This window comes from Neophocaena asiaeorientalis, unplaced genomic scaffold (assembly GCF_003031525.2).
Source record: "Neophocaena asiaeorientalis asiaeorientalis breed wild unplaced genomic scaffold, Neophocaena_asiaeorientalis_V1.1 scaffold114, whole genome shotgun sequence".
Lineage (NCBI taxonomy): Eukaryota > Metazoa > Chordata > Mammalia > Artiodactyla > Phocoenidae > Neophocaena > Neophocaena asiaeorientalis.
The window spans coordinates 3,141,093-3,157,996 of NW_020173116.1; the positions used below are offsets into that span (position 1 = coordinate 3,141,093).

The following is a 16,904-nucleotide window of genomic DNA, read 5'->3' on the forward strand; positions in this document are numbered from 1 at the left end:
ATTCATCCACCGTATTCACCACACACTGACTGCACCTTTGGATTTTCATTTATTTTGGTCTTTACATAATTCTTTTTTTTTTTTTTTGTGGTATGCGGGCTTCTCATTGTTGTGGCCTCTCCCGTTGCGGAGCACAGGCTCCGGACACACAGGCCCAGCGGCCATGGCTCATGGACCCAGCCGCTCCGCGGCATGTGGGATCTTCCCGGACCGGGGCACGAACCCGCGTCCCCTGCATCGGCAGGTGGACTCTCAACCACTGCGTCACCAGGGAAGCCCTACATAATTCTTTTAATGGAAAAAATTTCAATTCCCGGGAAGACTGTAAAAGGCACCTGGAACAGCTCTTTGCTCAAGAAGAGAAAAAGTTTTGGGAAGATGGAATTATGAAGTTGCCTGAAAAATGGCAGGAAGGCAGTGGAACAAAAGTGAAAACACTGTTCAATAAAGTTCTTGGAGAAAATGAAAAATATGTTTTTCATTTTTACTTAAAAAACCGAAGGCACTTCTTGGCCCACCCAATAATAATTCCACCATGTTGATGAGAGCCCTTTATTCAAATGTAGGTTCCCATTGTCAGAGGTTGATCTTGTACCTGGTTTGCCTGCTTCATCCTAGTTTTAGCCAACTTCCAGGAAAGGTCAAGGTGGCATAAAACTAGACTCATTATACGCTAACTACTTTGGTAGTTAAGGCAAAGAGACTGTGACATACTCTTTAATTTCTGATAAAATTGCTCAAGACATCCCAGAAACATCTTGAAATGATGGCAGAGCCTCAGTAAATCTGTAGAACACATATCACCTCAATAATAACCCAAAGAAAAACTTGATTTTTATACAAGATCTTTTATATAGGCTTCTGCCGAGTTTATTTTGGCTGGGTTACGTATCAATATTTTATTCCCTCTCTCCCTTTTAAGCTTCCGTGCTCCTATCACCAATACAGTACAGGCGGAGAGGGGAGGGAAGGGTTTCTCTGCCTCCTCTTCCTATGCAGACAGTACAAAGAAAGCCACCAGGAGGCCCTAATTACTTGTTAAAGTCCATGAGTAATTACTTGGCTTTGAGAAGGGCATCGGCAGCCTCATCTACTGCCTTTCTGCGTTCCTTCAATGCACCCTCCACTGTGCGCCACTGAGCTGACTTCTTGTCACCTGCAATCTAAACAAAAAGTTTTAATTACATAAACACGAACAACTGCTATTACTGTCACAATAACATGACTAAGTGCAGAAAGCAGTGACATAAAAGTCAAAGGTAAAAAGTTATATACACTGTTTCTCCGGAAGAGGAACTCTTAATCTAATGTTCACGGACAGGCTCAAAGAAATCCATGAACCGTCTCCCGTCAACCACCCGCGCCAAAACTGTAAAAGACTGTGCTCCAGCAAACAAGCATTCTCTAAGGAGACATGATATTTTTTTATCAGAGTCTCAAAAGGAGATATGAAGCAGAAAAGATTAGTAAGAACAATAACTTGTCATGAATTGTCTGTTGATTAAATCATTCTTCAATGAAGCACCGGTGCTTAAACTTTTCTTATTTGCAGGTCTACTGAAATCACAGCAAGAATAAGTAGAAAGTTTACCCATTTGTAGGGTCCTTACTCCTCCAAAAACATTACCCTAAAGAATGACCCTCCATAATTTTTAAGGAGAAAATCAACTACTGTCAAGAACCCCACTCCACCCTGACCTGACTTCTACAGAATGTGAATTTTATCTTTATATATATATCTCCCTTGCAAATCCCTTAGGCAGGTCTAACATGTTTTGCTCCAGCACTGGAACTGACTGCCACTTCTTCAACTGAGCAGAGCTGGCTAATACTTAGGGGATACATCATACCAAAAACAAAAACCACCTCTAACACCATAATCACACCCAGTGCAGCAAGAAGCTCACACAAGAGAGGCGCAAGAAAGCCGGTCACTGAAGGCGTGGCGTGGGCGAGTCCAGCTTGCATCCCCCTCTCACTTTGCATCATATAAACAATGAGCAGAATGTTATTTGGAACTGTTTCAACTCTTTAAAACTATTTTTAAAATTAGTTATTAACTATTTTAAATGACATTTTCCCCTCCCTTTTCTTTTGCCAAGTACATACAGTTTAAAGTGGTATATTATGTGTAGATATGAAGCAAAAACCACCTTATGGCTTCTCTTCAAAGTACAGTTGACCTTTTAACAACACAGGTTTAAACTGCATGGGTCCGCTTACACAAAGATTTCTTTCAACACAGTACTACACAATCTGCAGTTGGCTCAATCCACAGATGCAGGAGGGCCAACTACGGGATTTGAGCATCCGTGAATTCTGGTATCCGTGGCGGGTCCTGAAATCAATCCCCTGCAGATACTGAGGGGTAACTATATACTATGCTAGGACCTTAGAGAGGAATAGGAACATACTAAATTACCAAAGAATGAAATATTTTTTATCAAAGAAAAAAACGACTGAATTGGTTCAATAATTATATTTCAAGTCGCCCAAAGAGGGCCACTACAGGGGCTGCTGCACACCTAAAACATGAGTGCAATCTCAGTGCGGTGTCCTGGGTCTTGGATGCCCAACCCGTATCTTCCCTTGTTAGAAACAGAAGTGGTTTTGCCTCTGCGGCCCTAAGCCTGCTACTTTAAGGGGAATAGGGCTCAGCAAAAAAGTAATGCCTCTGGTTTGGGTCATTCACAAGCAATTCTCCACATTATGTTCCTACTGACATCTAGTGTGATCTCAATTTTAAAGGTACATCCATTATCAATGGAAAGTTTAAACAACCAAGTTCCTTAAGGCAGGATTAACCCTGCCACCGGACCACTGTGGCAGTCTGAGGAAGCCTCTCGGGGTAACATTTTTAAATTCTTAAAATGAAACTATTAGATTGCAGAGAAGCCCAATTACCTTGAAATATGGTCATAAAATAAACATTTTTTTAATTTTATGAAATAGAAACCAAGATCTAGTAGTAGAACTAATAAATACCCTAATCCAGAAGTAGTGATGGGCATAAATGATATTTCAAGAGATCTGCAAGTACCATAATGTAATATGAAAATACCTATGCTTTCTCTTGGTAATAAAGTTATGGATACTACTACACTAACACTACCGCTTTTGTTGTCACTATTCGTAATTGAAGAAAAGCTTTTGAGGCTAGGGAAAATAAAGATGTTTTCCATCCAAGTTCAGCGAGCCCCTGAATTCTATCCACAGACCCAACTCTAGATTAAGAACCCCTGCTTTTAGAAGAAATACTTGGTACTTCTTTTCTATCTTTGTATCTCACTTTTCTAATTTTTATGTTCTACATAGATTGTTGCAAAGTGACAAAACCAATTAATTTCATGGTGTGGATAATCTAGTTGAAGATTCAGTGAACTGCCACTTTAGCCATCTTGCAAAATAAAATACATCAAAAAATGTTGCTGGTTTGGGCCATATCAGTATCCTGTATAAAAAATTTTCCAAGACTTTATCATATGCTGTTACAAGACCCTGGTATTGTATTAAGATAACTCTTCATAACTAACCCAAACAGACTCATGAATCATGTAAATGTCAATGACATATCTGGGGGCCAAAATGTGTCTCCCTCTGTTAAAGGTATTCCTGTTTATAGAGGTCCAAGGATAAGCTGTCCTGTAAAACAGACATCGGATTCCCCTACGATCAAGCCTGGTCCAACTGTTTACAAACAATGCTTTGAGAAATTAACTCAGTATATATTATAGAACAAGCCCATGTGCACCTACAGCTTCTTTTACTACAAGAAACAGAGTTGGGATCAATTTTTAACACTTCAAAACTTGTGTTCAATACGTTTTTCTGATTATTTTGTTAACACCAGCTAATATTCCCTAATCTGGTTAACTGTGCTACTATAAAGTATCCTTTAGTTGTAACATCTTTATTGTAAACGATCTCATACTGTCTAATCCACGTGCACTACGTTATGTGTTCAGTGGGAAGAGGAAATACCCTCTTATGCAGACCTCCACCAAAGCAGTACCATGGACATCTAAAGCTTCTAATCACTGTCCTTCTGAAAGAACCTACTTGGGTTTGAACTCAACTTCCTGATATCATGCAACTTCCAGCCTTCTCCATACATGTGTATAACCAGCAATAGTAAATATTTCCTGTGTGGTTTCTACTTTCCTGACTGAACTCTGACTAAGATTTAAATTTTTCTCGTGGACTTTGAACAAAACAGAATTTTCTTTTAATTTTTCAAAGGTTGTAGTTTCTTGACTGTTTGCATCAGAGGTCTAATTTAACTCCTTTGTGATGCACGTACATACAACTAAAGCAATCGGAAGTGTATTCAAATTTTTTAAAAACCACAGTCATGGTGGCAAAGTAACTTTACGGATCATGCATGATCCTGATTCCTGAGATCTATAGGTTCTCTATTTCATTTTATTCTTTAAATGACTTGGTGTCAAGATACATTTTTATATACTGAATAACTGAATGTAATTATAAAGGAAATTTATTGAGTCCCAGTATTACATTTTTTAAAATATATTTATCTATTTATTTTTGGCTGTACTGGGCCTTCGCTGCTGTGCACAGTCTTTCTCTAGTTGCGGCGAGTGGGGGCTACTCTTTGTTGTGGTATGCGGGCTTCTCGCTGTGGTGGATTCTTTCGTTGGGAGCACGGGCTCTAGGCAGATGGGTTTCAGTAGTTGTGGCTCACGGGCTCTAGAGTGCAGGCTCAGTAGTTGTTGCGCATGGGCTTAGCTGCTCCATGGCATGTGGGATCTTCCCGGACCAGGGCTCGAACCCGGGTCTCCTGCGCTAGCAGGCGGGTTCTTAACTACTGCGCCACCAGGGAAGCCCCAAGTCCCAGTATTACATTTTAATTAGTGTAATTACTTTATTCTGTGAAGTGTCCAATGTAAGTTAAATAATCAACATATAAGCATTTAAAGTAGCTGGTGTTTTGGGGTACCTGGGATCTCTGTATTATTCTTTTAACTGTGTGTCAATCTAAAAGTATCTCACACAAAAAAGTTTATTTTAAGAAATGGCGATTTTAAAGCAAAAGAAAATAGGCAAACAACAAATACATTCAAGCACTATTAAGATATGAAAGCACATCTGAACTAGTTCTTATATCATATCACCATTGTGAGATAAAGCACCATTTATAAAATTCATTAAAAAGAACACCTGAAATTTTTTTTCTCATTTTTGTTTGTTTTTCTAAAAAGACAATCATTCTAGTTCGTTTTCACTTAGTGAGAGAAAGCCCAACTTAGAAGGAAGAAATCGTGTCTAACGTTCTTCGGCCCACCTCAGAATCGTCCATGGCTGTTTTCAGTACGTTGGCGTGGGCAGTGACAGCCTGGACCGCAGCATTCTGAGCCACAATAGCCTGCTGAGTAACGCAAGCAGTCTGGCTCAGAGCATCTTCTAAGCTCTTCGCTAGTGCTGAAGTTAAAAATTAAAAAAAAAAAAAAAAAAAAAAAGTTAAAAACTAGATCCCTCCTGCCAAATGACTTTAATCTTTCCCTCTTCACCTGTTGAGTCCTACACTGCATTTCCCCCTCAAAACAAACAAAATACAGATTTAGCGAATCAAAATTTCACTTAAAAGTATGATAAAATATTAATAATTACTGAATCCAGATGGTGAATCTATGTGGGTTCATTACACTATTTTTACTTTTATGTATATCTGAATTTTTTCAAAATAAAACATGTTTTGGGTTTTCTGTGTGAAAGGGAAAATCGCAATAGGAAAGGCAAATATACAAAAAGATTGAAGATCACTTAAATAAGCCAGCATATAGTTTAAGAAACAATCAGAAAAATTGTGTGAAAGCGATTATAACTACAGTGAACAGCAAAAGGATAAACATGAAGATATAAAATAGGACATCAAAATCACAAAATGTGGAGGAGGGGAATAAGAAAATGTAGATCTTTTACAATGTGTTTGAGCTTATATGACTACCAGTCTAAAGCAAGCAGATATAGCAACGGGTTAACACACTTGAAAACAAGGGTAACCACAAATCAAAACACGCTACAGATTCACAAAAACCGAAAAGAAAGGAATTCAAGCATAATACAAATGAAAACCATCAAACCCCAAAAGGAAGAACAAAAAGAAGAAGAAAGGAACAAAGAAGACATTAACTGGATGACAAGACTTTAAATGGCAAGAAATACATGCCTATCAATAATTACCTTAAATGTCAATAGACTAAATGCTCCAATCAAAAGACACAGAGTGGCAGATTAGATAATAAAACAAGAACCTACAATATGCTGCCTACAGAAGACCCACATTAGGGTGAAAGACACACACAGACTGAAAGTGAGGGGATGGAAAAAGATATTTCATGCAAATGGAAGCAATAAAAAAGCAGGGGCAGCAATACTCAGACCAGAAAAAATACATTTTAAAATAAAGGCCATGGAGAAAGACAAAGAAGAAAGACAAAGATGGACACTATATAATGATAAAAGGATCCATACAAGAAGAGGCTATTACACTCATTAACTTATGTGCACTCAATATAGGAGCACCTAAACACATAAAACAAATACTAACAGACATAAAGGGAGAAACTGATGGGAATACATTAATAGTAGGAGACTGACATCAACAGACAGATCTTTCAGACAAAACATCAACAAGGCAAAAGAGATCCCAAATGACACCATAAAACAGTTAGACTTAATTGCTATCTACAGCGACACTACATCCAAAAAACCAGAATACACATTTTTTTCAAGCGTGCATGGAACATTCTCTAGGACAGACCACATACTAGGACACAAAACAAGCCCAAGAAATTGAGGATAAGTAATTAAAGATAGTAATTATTTCAAGCATCTTTTCCGACCATAAAGGCATGAAACTAGAAATCAACCACAGAAAGAAAAACGAGGAAAAACCTATTACATAGGGACTAAACAACATGCTACTAAAAAAACAATAATAGGTCAACAAGGAAATCAAAGAGAAATCAAAAAATACCTCAAGACAAACAACAATGAAAACACAACCATACAAAAATCTATGGGAGGCAACAAAAGCAGTCCTAAGAGGGACATTCATAGCAATAAAGGCCTTCCTCTAAAACAAATAAATAAAACTCAAATAAATAACCTAACCTACCACCTAAAAGAATTAGAAAAAGAAGAACAAAACCTAAATTCAGCAGGAGGAAGGATATAATAAAGATTAGAGATGAAATAAATAACACAGAGATTAAAAAAATAGAAAAAAAATCAAAGCAGGAGCTGGTTTTTTAAAAGTGTAAACAAAATCGACAAACCTCTATCCAGGCTCACCAAGAAGAAGAGAGGACCCAAATAAACAAAATAAGAAATGAAAGAGGAGAAATAACATCTAATGCCACAGAAATACAAAAGAAATCATTAAGAAGAAAATACTATGAACAGTTATATGCCAACAAAGTGGACAACCTTGAAGAAATGGACAAGTTTCTAGAAACATACAGCCTGCCAAAACTGAATCAAGAAGAAACATAATTTGTACAGACCAATCACTAGAAGTGAAATAGAATCTATACTTTAAAAAAATTCCCTGCAAACAAAAATCCAGGATCAGATGGCTTCAATGGGGAATTCTACAACAATATACAAAGAACTTATACCTATCCTTCTCAAATTCTTCCAAAAGACTGAAGAGGAGGGAACACTCCCAAGGCCAATCTATAAGCCAATATCACCCTGATACCAAAACCAGACAAATACACTACAAAAAAAAAAAGGAAAATTACAGGCCAATATCTTTGATGAATGGAGATGTCAAAATCGTCAACAAAATATTACCAAACTGAATACAACAACATATAAAAAGGATCATATACCATGATCAAGTTGGAGTCATTCCAGGGTCACAAGGATGGTTCAACATATGCAAATCTATCACTGTGATACACCACAGCGACAAAACCACATGATCATCTCGATAGATGCAGAAAAAGCATTTGATAAAATTCGACACCCCTTCATGATAAAAACTCTCACCAGTGTGGGAGAACATAATAATAAAAGCCATTTATGGCAAACCCACAGCCAATATAATACTCAACAGTGAAAAGCTGAAAGCCTTCCCACTAAATTGTGGAACAAGACAAGGATGCCCACTCTCACCAGTTCTATTCAACATAGTACTGGATAGTCCTAGCCACAGGAATCAGACAAGAAAAAGAAATAAAAAGGATCCAAATTGGAAACGAAGAGGTAAAACTGTCATTATATGCAGATGACATGACACTCTATATAGAAAACCCTAAAGATTCCACACAAAAACTAGTAGAACTGATAAATGAATTCAGCAAGGTGACAGGATACAAGATTAATATAAAGAAATCTGTTGCATTTCTTTACACTAACAATGAAACATCAGAGAGAAAGTAAAGAAACAATTCCCACTTAAAGTCACACCAAAAAAATAAAATAAAATACCTACAGATAAACCTAACCAAGGAGGTGAAAGACCGATACACTGATAAAGGAAACTGAAGATGATTCTAAGAAATGGAAAGATATCCTATGTTCTTAGACTCGAAGAATTAATATTGTTAAAATGTCCACAGTACTCAAAGCAATCTACAGATTTAATGCAATCCCTACCAAAATACCCATGACATTATTCACAGAACTACAACAAATAATCCTAAAATTTATATGGAACCAGAAAAGACCCAGAATTGCCAAAACAATCCTGAGGAAAAAGAACAAAGTTGGAAAGATATCCCTCCCAGACTTCAGGCAACACTACAAAGCTCAGTAATCAAAACAGTGTGGTACTGAAAGAAAAAGAGACATATGGATCAATGGAACAGAATAAAGCACCCCAAAATAAACCCACACAGCTAAGACCAAACACCAAATCCAAGTAATCAAACGAATGCCCTACATCTGTGCTCATTCTGGCCCTTCTACTCTGTACACAATTCTAACAAACTTGCCTCCTAGGAGTAGGACAGAGCCAGCAAGTTGAAGGAAAACAAGAACCACTCAAGACAAAAAAAAAAAAAAAACAGAAAAATGTGATGGAGACAAAAAACAAAAAACCCGAAAAACTATAAACAGCTGTCCTAAGAATTTAAAACTAACACCTCTTGGTCCAGCAAAAAGCTACATGCACACTACCTCCAGGGACATCAATATATTGTAGCACAGTACCATAAATTATGTTCCAGGTACCTCGTTTAAGACAGGAAAATACATTTTTAGGTAACTAATATCTGTGTTTTATTTGGCCCTGTGGCAGGCGGGCTCTTAGTTCCCCGACCAGGGATCACACCTGGGCCCTTGGCGCAGAGTCCTAACCACTGGACCGCCAGGAAGTCCCACTAACATCTTTCTTTAAGCCATCAAAAAACCTAATGTAAAACTGAAACTTAAAAAGGAATATGCTTCGGTTAGGTGGAAACTAGCAATGTGTGGAACATTCCATCCCCCAATAGAGTCAGATAAGGGGGCGGCCAGACTGAGTCCAGAGGCCAGGTAATAAACCAGAGTAGGAGCCATTCCAACCTGCACAAATAAATGCATTAGTGTAACAGTTAGAAGACGCTTAGGCAAGTGGCCAAAACATAAATAATTTGTGTTCCGCAGAGTATAAAGAATCTTCAGCACTAACCATGATAAAAACAAAAGGACAAAGTACGTGAATCACTTGAACTTACGTGTATTAGAATAGCCCTTGTCACCTGGGTAACAGTTTAGATGGAAAGAACACAAATGATGAAATAAAGATGGTGAACAGAGCAACACCACTAAAGAAACCACAAAGAGCTGACGGATGAGAAACTTGTGTGACAGCTAAAGAAGAGAGCAACCGAGAGAGATGACCCAAGTGCTTAAGAAGCGTCAGGTTTACATACACTCAATCTTAACTTGTTCTTGCTTCTCCTGTTGCGCAAGCCGAGCTGCAACTTCTTCAGGTGGCCGCTCCCTTACAGAAGTTGAGGATGCTTCCTCTTGCAGTAAAACTAAATGAAAGGCAATCAAATTTCAGCACAGAATTTCAACAGCTAATGGGGACATAAAAACACCATCATTTGTGCTTGCCAGATGCATCAACTTGAGGGCTTTTTTGTGATAAAAGATTCTAAAACCACATCATCACTCAATGATTCCAACATGAAGAAATAAAGGGTCAGCTCTCAGCAATCCCACTACTGGGCATATACCCTGAGAAAACCATAATTCAAAAAGCGTCATGTACCAAAATGTTCATTGCAGCTCTATTTACGATAGCCCGGAGATGGAGACAACCTAAGCGCCCATCATCGGATGAATGGATAAAGAAGATGTGGCACATATATACAATGGAATATTACTCAGCCATAAAAGGAAATGTAATTGAGTTATTTGTAGTGAGGTGGATGGACCTAGAGTCTGTCATACGGAGTGAAGTAAGTCAGAAAGAGAAAGACAAATACCGTATGCTAACACATATATATGGAATTTAAGAAAAAAAAAAAAAACGTCATGAAGAGCCTAAGGGTAAGACAGAAATAAAGACACAGACCTACTGGAGAACGGACTTGAGGATATGGGGAGGGGGAAGGGTGAGCTGTGACAAAGCGCGAGAGAGGCATGGACATATATACACTAACAAACGTAACATAGCTAGCTAGTGGGAAGCTGCCGCATAGCACAGGGAGATCAGCTCAGTGCTTTGTGACCGCCTGGAGGGGTGGGATAGGGAGGGTGGGAGGGAGGGAGACGCAAGAGGGAAGAGATATGGGAACATATGTATATGTATAACTGATTCACTTTGTTATAAAGCAGAAACTAACACACCATTGTAAAGCAATTATACCCCAATAAAGATGTTAAAAATAAATAAATAAATAAAGGGTCAGCTCTTAAACCCTTTGTTTTCAAAGATTTATTCAGCCTTTGAAATTCAGGGAATGCCTAGACGTTGCATAGTTCTGATGAGCATATTATTTACATAACCACAAATACAGATAATTTAACTACCTGAAGTTGCAGGCTTGGGTTCTCCTTCACCAGTTTCAGGGTGATCAGTTTCTGTAGATTCCTCATGCTGAACCAAAGGCGCTGGGACGGACAGTGTGTCACCTGCCGCAGAAATAATTTGAGCTGCCTCTGTAGGTGCTATAAATATATGTTACACACGGTATTTACCGTTTGCTGGGTTAACAGAGAAACACATAGGAATCCACTACTACTACCTCCCACTTCACATCTGACTCCTTAAAGACACAAACACATGTGCTGCCACTACTCAAACACACAGTCAGGGGCGCTGTCCACTGCACAAACCCACACACAATGAGCAATGGCTGGGAAAGCACAAGAGAAGACAGTCTGGTCAGCATCCACCTGCATTTTAACCATTATTCTCAGGCAAGCCTTCTAATAACAGTACTAAATGGTACTAAATCTTGACATGAGAAGGGGACGTAAGATTTACATAACATGGAAAAATAACAACAAATGAGAAAAGAGCCTGTAATGAAGAAGGTAGATAAAAGAAAGTAACCAAAAACTACTTTTTAATTGCTCCGAAGAGTGGCAGAGGTGAAAGAGGTGTGGGCAAGAACAGGATGGCAATTTTAAACACGAAGACAAGTTCACAGTTTAGATGGTGAGTGAGTAAAGGACAGGACTCGGTTAAAAAAATTACTTCATAGACATATTTTTAAAGAAAAGAAGGTTGAAAAATCAAGAGCTTATAAATTATAAATAAAAGTGTTGATGGAAGAGAAATGAGTAATTCTGAAGGTGGAATAGATGGTGGGGTGGGGAGCAACAAAATGGAGAAAAAAAATTTTAAATAAACTGAAGGTCCCATTTAAGAGTTAAAGTTGGATTATCACAAGGCCCATTAACTGGTCTCCTTGCTCTGTCCGTGGTTCCTTTATCTATTCTCCACAATAGCCAGTAATCTTATTAAAAGTCAGCTATCAAAAAAAAAAAGTCAGCTATCAACCCCGGCTCATAATCCTCCCAACAACTTCCCATCTTACTCAGACTAGAAAACAAAACTCTTATGATGGCCTCCAAAGACTGCCACTATAGGCTTTCTGCTCCCTCTCTACTATTGCTATTATTCTCCTCTTACTCTACCCTGGTTTCATTTGCTCCTTGCTAGAATACGCCGAGCCTTTGCACTAGCTAATCCTGCCTGGATGCTCTTCCCCACCAGCCCTTTACATGACTGATTCCCTCATCTCTTTCTAGTCACTGCCCAAATGACACCTTCCAGAGGAAACTTTTCTTACCCACTCCATTTAAAATTGCAATATTCCCTCCCACACTTACGACATCCTATACATAATTTACTTGTATGTTTATATGCGACTTCCCTCCCCTCATCCCACTAAGGAATCTTCACAGCATTTGTGTGTTTGTTTTTACTGTTTTGTTCACTGCTATAACCTCAGTGCCTAAAAGACACCCAGCGCTTGGCACACAGTAGATACTCAGTATTTACTGAGTGAAAGTCAGGTGATTTAATCAAGGACAGAAGTGAAAGGAGAAACATAATAAATTCAAATGCATGCAGACCAGGTTAGGACTAGGCACTGCTATAAATTAGTGTGGGATTACAATCATCAAGGGGAAAAAAATCTGCAGATCAAAACTAGATCAAGACACTTCATCACTAAGAAAGAAGAGAGAAGAAAGAGCTGGTGAACAGGCAGAAAAAAGAGGTGTGGAAAGAGAACAAATCTTAAAATCTAAAGAGAGGGAAAGCTAGGAGTCAGAGAAAAGGAAAAAGAAACAGAAAAATAAGTGTGCTGAAGGCAAGACAATTCTTGTTACCATTACTTAGTAGCTGTTCACAATAAAGCCCAATTTCATATCCCACTCAACCCTTAAAAGGAGAGCCAAGATGACAGGTGAGAATACTCCCTCCCCAAGGTGAGGGAAGAGTCCTTCATGGGGACGGGCCCCCCTCTTGACCATGGGTACAAATATATTAAAACAATTCATTTACCTATAATTTTAAAAGAATGATTCTAAATATAGGTACCTGTCATTGAAGCTGAAGTGTCTCCCTTTTGTTTTTGGAGTTGTGAAGCAGGCTGTTTAGATTCTTTCATTGCCTCAGATACACTAGAGGTTTTTAGTGGACCAGACTCAATCTTGGAAATGAAAAACATTTAACATTTCAGATATGACAGTGTTCTTAAAAACAGGCAGCACAAAGTAACTTGTATCATTTTAAAAGTCAAGTTTTTCAGGCTTTTAACATAATAAAGGTATCAACAATTTACAACAATGTATTTTATTCTTTAATTTTTTTAAGCTTCTTTATTGGAGTATAATTGCTTTACAATGGTGTGTTAGTTTTCGCTGTATGACAAAGTGAATCAGCTATGCATATACATATATCCCCATATCTCCTCCCTCTTGCGTCTCCCTCCCACCCTCCCTATCCCACCCCTCTAGATGGTCACAAAGCACCGAGCTGATCTCCCTGTGCTATGCAGCTGCTTCCCACTAGCTATCTATTTTACATTTGCTAGTGTATATATGTCCATGCCACTCTCTCACTTCGTCCCAGCTTACCCTTCCCCCTCCCCGGGTTCTCAAGTCCATTCTCTACGTCTGCATCTTTATTCCTGTCCTGCCCCTAGGTTGATCAGAACCATTTTTTTTTTTAAGATTCCATATATATGTGTTAGCATATGGTATTTGTTTCTCTCTTTCTGACTTACTTCACCATGTATGACAGACTCTAGGTCCATCCACCTCACTACAAATAATTCAATTTCGTTTCTTTTTATGGCTGAGTAATATTCCATTGTATATATGTGCCAAAACAATGTATTTTATTAACCATAGTAAGAGAAGCCATTGTACTAGAAAAACGCAGTCCAAAAATGTCATTCCAAATGACTAGTCTATATTTTAATAGTAACAAAGACTTCTCTTAGGGCAACTAATAAAGTACACGATATATGACCTTCCCTTTAAACACCATTCCTTTTATATATACAACACTGAGAAGGCTATTTCCATTCGCATTCTAAATCCAGTTATGGTGTCTTCTAAATAAATTCAGTTAAAAACAAATGTTTTTTTAGAAGGCTCTAAGTAAAAATGACAATTCATCTTTTTTCTCTTTAATCTCCAAGATTCCCGTAACTGCACACTAAGATATATGATCTAATTGTGAGTAATGCCTGTTTTTCTCTTTCTCAATAACCACCTGCCTTAAGTTTAAGGCACCACTCATTAACAGGACTGCCAGGTGATGTGCCACAGAAAATTACTGAGTAACAGAAATATTTTCATTCACCACCTATGTTGTCCCCCTTTTTGCCAGAACTTGGCAATGGGACTCAGGTATCCCTAAGATGTCTACTCAAACAAAATAGAAATGGTTCTGGATTTTGTCACTACCAGAAATCAGAAATATATCCATTTTCTTATTATTAAAATTTTGTTATTTTTTAACTCATGAAACGCATGCTCACTATATAACAAGCAAAATAACATACATCAAGATACATCGTTTTAGTTTGCCCCTTCATTGCTCCTTCCAGCACTCTCAGGGAGCCACTGCTAATGCCCTGAAATCTATCTTTCCACCCACGAGCTCAGGTATATATGTACAATTTTTCATCTCTTTAAACAAACTAAAATAGTTAATTTTATATTACACAAATTATCATGTAACCTTTTTTTTCATTTAACAACATATTACGGACATTTGCTTCTGATCAAGAAATTCTTTTTAGTTGAATAATATCCTAATTTAATTGTATATCCTAATGGAGTGGCAAATCCCATAATTTGGTCAATTACTCCCCTACTTATGGACATTCAAGTTGTCTCCTGATTTTTGTTAAGCATTCTTGTCCACAGACAACTGAAAAGCACTAGAGTGTGATGTCTGCAGGATAGCTGCCAGAAGAGGGAGTGCTGGGTCAGAGGGCTTGTATATTTTTAAGATATTACCACTTTCACATAAGGTTCTGGCAACTCACACTTCTCACAACAAATGTGTGTGTATGTGTTTGTGTATAAATATGATCTATTTCCAGACTCCGTTGTACTGTTCCTCTAATTTTTATTCCTATGTCAAAACCTTATTGTTTGATGAAAGTAGGATTATAATAGTCAGTATCTGGAAAAGCAAGTGACCTCTGACCCCCTACCCCAACACTTTTTAAAAATGTCCTTGACTAGTCTTATACATTACTTATTCCTCCACATGAACTTTAAAATCATCTTGTCTGGTTCTTCACCCTCTGGAAAAATCAATTAGAATTCATATTAGATGTCTGTGTGTGTACTTATGTACACATACACACACATCATAAAAACATTATTTCTCTCAAATATATATATATTTAAGAGAGATTTGAGAGAAATGCATATATCTAAGAGAAATGACATTTTTATATTACATCCCATCCAGGAACATAACATTTGTCACCATTTAGACAGGTCTTATTCTATGTCCATCAAAAAGATTTTAGGTTTATCTTCTCTCAGTATTTACTGTCTATGCATAAATAACCATGTTGACACTAAAAGGGTTACCATGAAATAAAATGCATAGTTTCTAAAAGAAACAAGTTTGTAAGAAAGCACAACAGTACAGAGTGCTGAATAAACGGTACAAATTAAAAAATAAAAACATTAATTGCTATTGGAATTCAGCTGTGTAGTGAAGGATGCAGGCCTTGAAGAGAACACTGAAAGACAAAAGAAAGGAAGTCACTCTGAGTAGAAGACAAACATGAGAAGAGTTGTACATATGGAAAGGATCACTCTTTAGTTCTCTAGTTTACCAAGGACCTTGGAAGAATGCCTGGTACATAATAAGCACTTGATTGACATTTGAGTAAATGAATGAATGAAAAGCACAAGGCACATTTGTAAGGTAAACAAGCATGAAACTAAGTATTTATGAGCAGGACCATACAGAGATAAGACTGGAAATGTAAATGAGAGCCAGAATGCCAAGGGTACTAAAATGTCAACCTAAGAACCAGCAAAAGTCATAACTACAGAAATAAAGGAACCAACAGCCAGCTCCTAGGTTAACATTTAACCACTCCGGGCTTCACTTTCCTTATTCAGAACATGAGACAATCTCTCTTCTGTCTTTAAAACAATAGGAATCAAAGTTCTTGATTAAGTGATATGATGAAAATATCATGAAAACATCACAGCACTTATTCTAGAAGATTCTCTGATACTGATATAAGGATGGCCTAGATCATGTTAGGAAGAGAGACTGGGAGGAAGTGGGAAAGGCTGTGTGTCAGGGGAGAGGAACAGGGCTAATTTAAATACAACGTGATAAAGGTCAGAAATGAGATAAATATGGTGGAAAGAAAAGGAACAAACATTAGAGATCTAACAAGATAGGATAGCTAGGACTTCCCTGGTGGCGCAGTGGTTGAGAACCCGCCTGCCAATGCAGGGGACACAGGTTTGAGCCCTGGTCCAGGAAGATCCCACATGCCACGGAGCAACTAAGCCCGTGTTCCACAACTACTGAGCCTGCGCTCTACAGCCCGCGAGCCACAACTACTAAAGCCCACGCACCTACAGCCTGTGCTCCACAACAAGAGAAGCCACTGCAATGAGAAGCCCGCACCACAACGAAGAGTAGCCCCCACTTGCCGCAAGCAGAGAAAGCCCACGCGCAGCTACGAAGACCCAATGCAGCCAAAAATAAATTAAATGAATGAATTTAAAAAAAAGAAATGAATAACATTAAAAAAAAAAAAGATAGGATAGCTACAAAATATGGGCAGCTGTGAAGATGAACCCAAGAATTCAAACTGAGCTACTTGACAGCGTGGTACAATCTTTAATACATAAGAAGCAAATCAGGAAGAGCGCAAGTTTTGAGGTGGTGGAGTACAGACATGCAAAGTTCACAAGTGGCAATGTTC

At 38.1% G+C, this 16,904-nt stretch overlaps 1 protein-coding gene across 3 annotated transcripts in view; it reads right to left on the reverse strand.

Annotated features, from left to right (window-relative positions):
• IMMT (inner membrane mitochondrial protein) overlaps positions 1-16,904 on the reverse strand; it is a 48,394-nt gene that overhangs the window by 14,503 nt on the left and 16,987 nt on the right. For 2 of the 3 annotated variants that reach the window (XM_024743791.1, XM_024743789.1), the window contains exons 4-8: positions 13,016-13,127; positions 10,993-11,130; positions 9,885-9,992; positions 5,303-5,439; positions 1,060-1,163 (exon numbers count right to left, since the gene is read on the reverse strand). In XM_024743791.1, the coding sequence (XP_024599559.1) occupies positions 1,060-1,163; positions 5,303-5,439; positions 9,885-9,992; positions 10,993-11,130; positions 13,016-13,127 (599 nt within the window). The remainder of the gene's footprint in view (positions 1-1,059; positions 1,164-5,302; positions 5,440-9,884; positions 9,993-10,992; positions 11,131-13,015; positions 13,128-16,904) is intronic. The other variant, XM_024743792.1, reaches the window with a different exon arrangement.